An 11377-nucleotide genomic window follows, 5' to 3' on the forward strand; every position below is an offset into this window, starting at 1 on the left:
TATCTAATCTCTTCTCAACAAAACAGTGACGCCAAAAATATGGCCACCGACGTGCGGAACATTCTGCTCAAGGTGCTGCAGACCAAGGGCAACATGAGCGAGAGTGAAGCCATCCAGTACATCAAGAAGATGGAAGCCCAGAAGCGATACTCGGCCGACGTGTGGAGTTAATCCTTTTCCCGATTTCCATGCTTTCCTCTCCCTCCTTTTCCCATTCTTCCGCTTTCATTTCCTCCGCGCGTCTATCATCAGTCCCATAAACTCAGAAAACTCAGGTGTCGAAAGGTTTCCTATACTCATCGTGTCGCCCCCTTACCCCCAATCCCTTTTCTGTCCCATGGGTGTCTCTATCGATCCAACGGTTGTCCTAGTTGTTATTTTATAAAGCTATTCAGTGTTTTTTTTAACGAACCATTTGCGGGATTTTGCCGCGCAAATATTGTTTCTTCGTTTTCATGCTTTCCCGACGATGTACGTTTTTTTCCTTCACACTTAGCGACTTTAATCGAGTTAACCAAAATTCGGTGGAAAATTCCAAAGTTCGGTACAAAAAGGTGCACCGAAGTACGTACACAGTAGTTTTACCGATCTTGTGGTACCTAAGTTGTCTTTAGTAATTGTTAGTAACATTTTACCGCTGAACCAGTCGGTAGTGCATTCATTGTTTTACATACATATGGCATCACTTCTCAGCAAGATCTATAAATACAACAACTACTCATTTTCACTCACAAGCACCTCGACCGCGCGCCAACAGCTTTACAAGTGAACTGCAAGGGACAAAGTTTAGGTTTCTTTATCTTTCTTTTTGTTAATGTAATGTTTATATAATTTTTTTGATCGACAGTGATAAAGTTTAAAACAATTTGTAGTAATTGTAGGTTAGAGATATTTTTTCATTATTTTTTTTTTCTGTTTGACTCGTTTGTAAAAAGAAGGAGAATACAAGTGCTAGACGAAATGGGACTCTTGTCTCTCGTTTAAACAATCATGTTGAATGTTTAGGTGAAACACGAGAATGGGTCAGCAGTCGTCGAAAAAACCCAAACAAAACAAAAACAAATAGTTACAAATGAAAAAAAAAATGGTGTTAGAGAACGAGCACGTGGAACAGTGCCGGAAATTAGAAGAAGATGGTCAATCCAAATGGAAACAAGTGCGCTATAGATACGGCAACTGCGATGATGGCAGTTGCCAAGCTAAGCTAGGAACACAAGAACGTCGTAAAGATGTGAACGATGCAATATACTATTTTGGAGATATGTATTCATCTACTTGTTAAGTAGTGGAACTGTTGTGATTTTCGTGAATTTAGCTTGGTCGTGGATGACAGCCATGATAATTTGTGACGGACGGTTAATAGACTTTTGCTACAGGTGTTTCGGAGTGTGACATAGAACATCAAAGAGTTATCATCAAGAACGCCTTCATCAACTACATTATGTTGCTGTGAATTGAAAAACATTCAGAATAATCAGCCCAAGGTGCTACTCAACCGGATTTCGAAAAAGTCCTGGAGATAGGTCCAGACCATAGCAGCGCCCAGGATGGAGTTCTTTTCTTTGGGCTGTGCGGCTCACCTGTAGTATCGCTTGGATGTGCGGTAAGTGCATATAAATATATCATGTCCATATTCTAGAAACTCATTTACGATATTTTGAGCAACACACATTTTGCTATCCAATTGCAACAGACGAAGTGGTTATCTCGTTTGTGACTTTAGGTGGATAGAAACAGGATGGATATTGTTTCCGACATTCAAACGCTACGTGTCGTACATACGAGTGGAACGATTTTTACGAAGTCCGTTCAGCTGCTTGGTTTCGCTGATGATATTGATATTACGGACGTCGAACAGTGATAACCCCCAATAATTAATATTCCCATTAATTTAGCAAGGCTACAAAATTGTTAAGTAGGTTTTTACTTGTTAGGTATATCCCCACAAGAACTCTACAAAAAATGATGGACTTGGTGGTCTAGTGGCTACCGCTTCTGATTCATATGCAGAAGGTCCTAGTTCAAACCTTGGCCCGTCCCTTTCCTTCTGCATTGTATCTTTCTATCCACATTCTTTATACTCTTCTCTCTACATATACAACTCATGTATATTCATGTGTTCATAGTCATCCCCAACCCTCTGCCAACCAAATCCCACCAACACTCCGACATTCGCATGAGATTGTACAGATGCAAAGGTATATTCGGTCTGATGTGGATACAAACGATTGCAATCATCACTTCCTTCCCCTTCCTCATATTGACCTGCATCCTGACGTGGCAGGCGCCATTGTCGCCTAAAAATAGAAGATCACCAACGCTCACACACAGAAGATGCCTGCTTTGTCTTCGGCAGATATCTCATTGGTTCCTTGTGTAGGTGTAGCTGGTCTGGCGACACTGGAGTAGCATCTACGGTCAGTCAATCAAGCTCAAGCTTTCCACAACAACTCTACACCTTAGTCAGGCCATTCGACCAAATGCCCGACAAACGTCCGTACAAACACGGCACTTCACCTGTTGGTTAACTTCGAGTAAGTAAATGTTAAAATGTAAAATTACCGAGAATTAAACCGTCAATAAATCTCAGACCCTGAAGAAGATACAGACCCGAGGATCGAAACGTCGGCGATGAAATAAAAGAACTAGCGGTTATTTCTGTGACTGCAAGTCGAAACCATTAGAAGTCCCATATACTCATATACCTATGACGGGCGTTTCAAAAGGCGCTTCAGCCAGATCAGCTCCTGTGTGATAGAGAAATACAGTTCTGCTTCATGCATGTCCAGCTGATAGCATTGAATTGAACTTCACAACACATCCGGTAACGGACCTCCTATCTACTCTGCTTTCGGTGTGGATGTAGTCATTTGTACTCTTTTCACCTAAAAGGCCAACGTCATTTTTGGCATCAAATTTTTACATTGAAAAATTCATAACTCTGTTGAATTTAACCCAATCGTAATGAAATTTTGAGACAAGATCCAGTTTTTATTCTAGTTCTGATAAAATGGGACACACAATTCAATATCCGGATGGTTCCGGAATTATTCCGGATTCCCTTGGGGTACCAACGTTATGCCATTTGGGGTATTTGTATCAAAACTATTTTTTTCTCTATGAAACTACTTTGAAACATTGAGAAAAATTACTACCTTATCGAAGCGGATTCGATCAGTATTTTTTCAATATTTGGAGTTCCTCTGGATGTTTCTAGACTCTCTGGAAGGTCCCCGGGGGAACCTGTAGTAGAGGCCACTTGCAATTTCACTCCAAACCATATCATGCGACAGCTCCTTCTTCATGATTTTCCGTGAATAAGCTAGTCATGGCTATAAAAAGGGTCATCGATCACTTTGGCCACTTCTGGAACCTCCGGGGTGCCCCGGCGGAACCTGTAGTAGAGGACACATGCATTTTTACTCCGAAATATACCGTGCGACAGCTCTTTTTTCATGACTTTCCGTGAATAGGATACCCATGGCTGTAAAAAGGGTCATTGGCCACTTTGGCTACTTCCGGAACCTCCGGGGTGCCCTGATGGAACCTGCAATAGAGGACACATGCATTTTTTCTGCACAATATACCGTGCGACAGATCTTTCTTCATGATTTTCGGTGATTGAGATTCTCATAGCTATGGAACAGGTCACCGACCACTTTGGTACTTCCGGAACCTCCGAAATGCCCTGGCGGAATCTGTAGTAGAAGACACATGCCTTTTATCACAAAATATACTGTGCGACAGCTCTTTCTTCATGATGTTCGGTGATTGAGATTTTCATAGCTATGAAAAGGGTCATCGACCATGTTGACCACTTCCGGAACCTCCAGAGTGCCCTGGCGGAACCTGTGGTGGAGGACACATGCGTTTATATACCTAAGCATACCGTGCGGCAGCTCTTTCTTCATGATTTTCGGTGAATAGGATTCTCATGACTATAACAAGGACCATTGGTCACATTGGCCACTTTCGGAACCTCCGGGGTACCCTGACGGAGGCTTAGATAGAGGACACATGCATTTTTACATCAAAATATACCGTGCGATAGCTCTTTCATCATCATTTTCGGTGATAAGGATTCTCATAGTTATAGAGTAGTCTACTGATCCGGCGAAACCTGTAGTAGAGGACACATGTATGTTATCTTCAAGATATAGCGTACAATAGCTCTTCAATCATGGTTCTCTGTAAATATGATTTCCTTAGCTATGGGAAGAGCCAAATGGTACCACTTCCGTCATTTCCTAGATGTTCTGGTGGAACATGTTGTAGAGGACATTTGTTTTTGTTTTTGCTTCAATATATACCGTGCAACAGCTCTTTCTTCCATGTTTTTTGTGCATAGGATTCACATGACTATAAAAACCATCATTGATCACTTAGACCACATTCAGAACCTCCAGGATGACCTGGCGGAACCTGTAGTAGAGGACACTATAGTGTCTTCTGGAGTCTATAATAGGAACGATTTCCACTGATGATGATACCGTAAATATTTAGTGATCACATGTAAACCAAAGAACATCATGAGTAGGTATCAAGATAAAGCTGACTCTCCACATCTTTATTTTGAAGGAACCTACGAGATAGGGAGATATTGAAATGGAGAACTACTTTGTTATGTACACTAGAATAAAAACACCTCCAACACCAGGAAAATCCGTTAGCAAATATATGTGAATACATTCCACAAATCGATAGAGAAAAAACTTAACATGTAACCAAGGCGGAAACTGTTCGAATAGCGTGTGAAAATATTGCTTGCTTCTTCAAGGTAAAGCTACATTTCAATTTATATACACTGCTATTATTTTGAACGATTTCACATAGTGTTTAATGAGCATGAGCATGAGCATGAGCATGAGCATGATTGACCGCCCGCGGTTGCTCCTCTGTTATTGCAAGGACAACTGCATTTACACAAAGAACCAACAGATGATGCTTGGGATTAGCTTTCTCTTCATTGTGTAAATGCTGCAATCCCAATACTTTTCAATAAGCAATACCAGCGCCGGCCGCGTCCGAATGCAGGTCAATTGAGGATAGGGAAGGAAATGATGACGTGATTCTCGCTTAGGCCAATAACCGAGGAATTCTCTGCGTTACTACGAGAAATCACTAGGAGTTTGGACAGGGGAAATGGAGATGTGTTGAGGATTTCGACGTGGTAAACGAATGTAATGTTTTGATTCGCGATTAATAATGCGCTCGCGAAGAAATACCCTTCTAAACCTTGGACGACGAACGCGATCTATTGTGCCTCAAAACTCACCCTACATAAGTTATTCATTCGCAACTAAGGAGAACACAATGCTAAACACCGACGCATCTGTAGTTTGCGTTTCCGCGCGAGACAATGCTGAAGGCGAACGATTCACAAGTATTAACAAAATAATACGGGATAAATAAATCAGAAAGATCTTACCGCATGGTTCGCCGTCTATCTTTTACCGACCCTCTCTTTTTTCCAGAAATTCATGCAACGTTTATTTGAGTCAAAACATTTATTCATTTGGGCTAAAATATTACAAATGTCGACACCGAAGATGACGAACCATTCAAATTTTTGTGTACATGCAAAATATGAAAGAAAAATATTTATTACCAACTAAATGTGCAAATGGAACTAGCGCCGACACATGACGTGACGAACTTTTCAATATTTGTTAGATAAATACACAAAACCCAGTGCAGAATTTTATACATCCTATAGCATTAATTATTGTGATAAAATGGAACGAGCTCACCAATAAACATCCTTCGAAGTGCCCAGTGCGTATGTGCTGCTGCATCTTCCACAAACTGGCCTCGAAATCACACTGAACCGCTACAACAACAAACGGGTACGACGATGTGCACATTCAAATTGTCGACGACGACGCGCCCGATCCGAATGAAAAAAAGCGGCACTTCCACTTTGCCTCCAAAAACACACTTAACCGCCCCGTACGAAGACGAGCACGCACGCAGGACGACGACACGATGCAACGACGAACCAAGACAGACTGAAATGTCATCCGCTGCTGTCATCACACGACCGACTCGCACGAAAACTAGTTTTTTTTTATCTCTAAAAGCACACACACACAGAACGACGACGCGATGCAACGACGAACCATAACAGACTGAAATGTCATCCGCTGCTGGCATCACAACACCGACTCGCACAAAAACTAGTTTTTTCCTCTAACAGCACACACACAGAACGACGACGCGATGCAACGACGACCCAAGACAGACTGAAATGTCATCCGCTGCTGGCATCACACGACCGACTCGCACGAAAACTAGTTTTTTCCTCTAAAAGCACACACACAGAACGACGACGCGATGCAACGACGAACCATGACAGACTCCACAGATTTCACATAGTGTTTAATGATGATTAACCTGGTGGAGGTTAATATAGATATAAATTTTTGCATGTTCGGAAAAAAATGTGCGTTGTGAAGAAAATGTCGAATTTTGCTCAAATTGTATGAATAGATAATCGGATAACATTTCGTTACATCTTTTGAATTTAAGATTCCAAAGTTATCTAAACAAACAGCAGCATTTGTTCCAGTTTATATTTCACTATTTGTGTTCAATTTAAATAAATAATGATCTAAATCAGTTCAAATCGTATCGTAGAGATACCATTTTATTTATTCCGGACATTCATAAAAACTTGCAGAAGCAGCTTTCGTTACCAAAGTAAAAACCCTGCAAACATCTTCATACGTTGTACTTGTAAGGAGGAAACTAAAACGTAAAACTTGTCCTGCATAAATGCAACGAAAATTCCTTAGTTCTCAATTGAATTCGGTTCCAGCCATAGTCACCCCATGCGAATCTTCCGATGGCACCAAACTGTACACGATGGAACCAAACTGTTGCTATCCTTAGAGTAAGAGCTGTAGATATAAGAATTCCATAGGCCGAAAATAATGAAAAAAGAGCTGTCACATGATTTGTTTTGGTGTAAAAATGCAGTTTTCCTCTACTACAGATTCTGCCGGGGCTCTCTGGAGATTCCGGAAGTGACCAATGACCCTTTGCACAGCTATGAGAACTCCATGCGCCAAAAAACCATTATGCAAGAGATTTCGCTTGGTATATTGTAAGAAGTATCCTCTACCGTAGTTTCCGCCAAGGCACCCCGGAAGTACCGAAAGTGGCCAATGTGACCAATGGCCCTTGTTATAGTCATGAGAATTCTGTTCACAAAAAATCATGAAGAAAGAGCTGTCACACGGCATATTTTGGAGTATAAATGCATGTGTCCTCTACTGCAGGTTCCACCAGGGTACCCCGGAGGTTCCGGAAGTGGCCAAAGTGGCCGATGACCCTTTTAATAGCTATGAGAATCTCAAGCACCGAAAATTATGAAGAAAGAGCTGTCGCACGGTATATTTTGGGGTAAAAATGCATGTGTCCTCTACTACAGGTTTCGCCGGGGCGCCCCAGAGGTTCCGGAAGTGGCTAATGACGCTTTTCATAGCTATCAAAATCCCATACGCCGAAAATCATGAAGAAAGATCTGCCGCACGGTATGCTTAGGTGTAAAAACGCAAGTGTCCTCTACTACAGGTTCCGCCAGGGCACCCCAGAAGTTACGGAAGTGACCAAAGTGACCAACGACATTTCGATAGCTATGAGAATCCCATTCACCGAAAATGAGAATGAAAGAGCTGTCGAACGGTATATTTGGAAGTAAAAATGCAAGTGTTCTCTACCGGAGCCTCTGCCAGGGCACCCCAGAGGTTCCGAAAGTGGCTAATGTGACCAATTGTCCTGGTTATAGTCATGACGAGAATCCTATTTACGGAAAACCATGAAGAAAGAGTTGCCGCACGATATATTTTGTGGTAAAAATGCATGTGTCCTCTACTACAGATTTCGCCAGGGCATTCCGGAGGTTCCGGAAGTGGCCAAAGTGGTCGATGACCCTTTTTATAGCCATGAGTAGCCTATTCACGGAAAATCATTAAGAAGGAGCTGTCGCATGATATGGTTTGGAGTGAAATTGCAAGTGGCCTCTACTACAGGTCCCCCCGGGGACCTTCCAGAGAGTCTAGGAACATCCAGAGGAACTCCAAATATTGAAAAAAATACTGATCGAATTAGCTTCGATAAAGTTGTAATTTTTCTCAATGTTTCAAAGTAGTTTCATAGAGAAAAAATAGTTTTGATACAAATACCCCAAATGGCATAACGTTGGTACCCCAAGGGAATCCGGAATAATTCCGGAACCATCCGGATATTGAATTGTGTGTCCCATTTTATCATAACTAGCATAAAAACTGGATCTTGTCTCAAAATTTCATTACGATTGGTTAAAATTCAACAGAGTTATGAATTTTTCAATATAAAAATTTGATGCCAAAAAAGACGTTGGCCTTTTGGGTTTTAACAACTTCTGTCTCGTAAGTTGAAATGAGTTGCGGTCTTCGGCAACATTCATCATTGAGATCTGAAAAAATCAATTTGACGTTGAACCTATAACTTCATCCATGTGTTAAGGCTCTACAACGTGGAGAACCTTTTTTGAAAATTCTTCATAATAATTCCCATATAAACCTATCTTGCTTTTGGACCACCATTAAATCCCCACCGAAATGGCTGAAAATTTGACAGGACTCTAGTTTTGCAACAAGGATTGTAAATGAGCATATGGGAGCTTTGAATTTTCAACATGTTTGAAGTTTGAACTGCCCTATTGTACAGCTATTTGACGGCGCTCTGCCATGCAGAGTGAACGACCTGGCTGAATGTTCCTCTATGGTGGCTCTGTCCATCAACGTTAGTAAGACCATTCGTTGGTCCAACAAGACCAAATCGTTGAATGTTAATAGGGATAACTCCTCTACCTCTACAGTAGCTGGGCAAGCACTGGAAGGTCGAAAGTTTTCAATTTTGTGGCACCCAATAGCATCATACGGTGGAAGTCCCACCGTAGAATTATGATCGACAGAAAAGCACGAAATATATACTATAGACACAGACAAACAGACGTTATACTTGCGAAACTTCCATCGACCACGCTTTTAACGATCATTTTAAATTTTCATAGTTGTGGAATGTTCAATTCCAACTTGAAATTGAAAATCAGTAGAAACCAAACGGAAGCTGGTGTCCATCAACAGATGTTTGCGGTTTAGAATTCGGACCTGGTGGTCTCATAACTGGATCTCTATTACTAATATGTATCACAGACAAAGTATATTGATAGATAAATGATGTCATCAGAAACCGATGCAAACAGAAATTCGAGTTGCATCGCCCCACATACTACGAAAGGTCTGTAATGGGTCGTACGATGATCGTAACAAATTTCTTGGCTTATCTCGATGCGTAAAGAATCGCTTAAGAAATGAGTAAGCGTTGATTTTTTCTTAACCTCAGTACGGAGATGTGAAGAGAATCTAATGTTAATGAAATGGAGCATGATATTTTTCTTAGAGCGATTTTCAGCCCGAGGCTGTCTTCTGGAGCATGATGTGCAAAATTGCTTGACCATTACTGTCAAGGAAAAATAATTCACTGAAGGGTTTCACTTGGGCGATTCCGTTTGAAATCCATATGCAGCTGTTCAGACATGGCCAAACATTAGTCTACCTAGTTTATGGACAGTGTCAAATTTGATGACATCAAGAGTTACATACGGGAAAACCTGGTGGGATTTGAACTCTTGACTGAATACTCCATATTCGCTCGACCAGTTCTTCAACCAACTAAGCCACAGAACTGAAACAAATTAAACTGAAGCCATGATGAATCCAAGCCCGCACCATCATGAACATCATTTTTTCAAATCAACCTATATCTTGTTCGGATTAGATGGTTTGTTCCATTTTATTTTTTAGATTAATTGTTACAGTATGTGATATGTACATAACATTAGGGAAATATTTAAATATTTGTTTCACGTAATCACTTACTTTTGAATTTATTAAAATACATATATCAAGAAAGGTAATGTGGTGGTGCCCAACACACTCTTCGCATTGTCTTGTGCACACCTCTCACTATTAAATATCGCTTTTACAGCGAAGATACACAGGACAGTCAGTCTGATGCTTTCAATCGCGCTATACGTATTGAAAATAAAACATTCTTGAGTTCAGTATACCTATTTCGTCCGCTTTATTCGTAAACCGTTCCGAGAATCCCACAGTAACAAGAGTTTTAAAGCTTCATTTGACAATAAACGCAGTAAAGGTAACAAACTCTCGCAGATATAGATCCAGTTCCTCGGATATCTTCAAGCAGTCGCGTAGCTTCTGAATCGAATCGATCCTGTGCAGATCCACAGCACCCAGCACAAGTTTGATTTGTGAGATGACCGTGTTCAACTGATACACGATCCGAAAGCCCTGCTGTAGGTAGTACTCTAGTGGTTTCCGCTTGTCCGTTCCGGTGATTAAACTACTGGTCGTTGCTTTGGACCAGTCCAACTGTTGGGTGGTGTACTGGAGGTCCTGATAGCTCCGCAGCAATTTGTTGAAACTGTTTGATGTTTCATTTCTGTGGATGAGACTTTTATAAAAAAATTGATTTAAATCTAAGAACAGGAACTTACATCAGCTCGCTGGTGGCAATCAGTCGGTTGTTGATTTCGTGTAGGCACTCGGTTTGGATCTGCTCTGTCTGCTGCTGCGAGTAGCAGGTACTGGATGCAGGGTTCAATTTCCGAAGCAGTTCGTAGCGCGATGCCTTGGCTAGGGTTTTGTCCACATTGGATCGCTCGGGCCCGGTTAGGGTGCGTATTTGGCGGTACGTGTTGGCTAGGTGCTGGCAGAAAGTGGTCAGCTTTTCTAGGGCTAGTTTTTCCGCTGGAACGCTTTCGGTCACGGATGAATCGAGTGACATTTTTGTTACCTTATGTACACAGTGGACAACGGACAATAATTTATTTGAAACCATTCAAACATTCATTAATTAACGATTATTGTGTTACAAAATTAAACACATGGTAGTCGCGATGTTTGTTGTTATGTTTGTTAGTGGGGTGGGCCGGTGGGAGTTGACTAGTTGGGCTTTTGTTTTGTTTCTGATTTTCGCATCCATCATCAGACGTCAGTCGCATTCACACTAATCTAGTACTACTTTTCAATCCACACGGAAAATAGATTCTCTCGTAAGAATGAAATAGCGACTGTTTCAACTGTTTAAATTCAATTGGCTTCTTTTGCGGTGTTGAGATAATACCATATTCTGAATCTGCATGCCAAACTGAGCCAAAATCCAAATTTTCATGAATTTTGGTGCCCGGGAACCTATTTAAAAATGAGCTTGAAGTTTGTATGGGAGCGATTTGTTGAATCACCCCTTGTCGCATTTTGTACTGGGCGCAGCTGTCAAGCAGTTGCTCAGCTGTCAAAAGGTGATT

General features: G+C 41.3%; 2 protein-coding genes across 9 annotated transcripts in view; one reads left to right on the plus strand and one right to left on the minus strand.

The window, feature by feature from the left end:
- LOC109417220 (NADPH--cytochrome P450 reductase) overlaps window positions 1-1291 on the plus strand; it is a 350731-nt gene extending 349440 nt beyond the window's left edge. For all 8 annotated transcript variants that reach the window (XM_029855339.2, XM_062844223.1, XM_062844224.1 and 5 more), the window contains one exon: window positions 27-1291. In XM_029855339.2, the coding sequence (XP_029711199.1) occupies window positions 27-171 (145 nt within the window). In that variant the 3' untranslated portion in view covers window positions 172-1291. The remainder of the gene's footprint in view (window positions 1-26) is intronic.
- LOC109424757 (uncharacterized) lies at window positions 823-11012 on the minus strand. The gene is made up of 2 exons (XM_019699939.3): window positions 10568-11012; window positions 823-10512 (listed from the first exon to the last, which is right to left on the minus strand). The coding sequence occupies exons 1-2, from the start codon at window positions 10909-10911 to the stop codon at window positions 10182-10184; spliced, it is 675 nt and encodes a 224-aa protein (XP_019555484.1). The 5' UTR covers window positions 10912-11012; the 3' UTR covers window positions 823-10181.
- Window positions 11013-11377: the final 365 nt, after the last annotated feature.

This window comes from Aedes albopictus, chromosome 1, assembly GCF_035046485.1.
Source record: "Aedes albopictus strain Foshan chromosome 1, AalbF5, whole genome shotgun sequence".
Taxonomy (NCBI): Eukaryota; Metazoa; Arthropoda; class Insecta; order Diptera; family Culicidae; genus Aedes; species Aedes albopictus.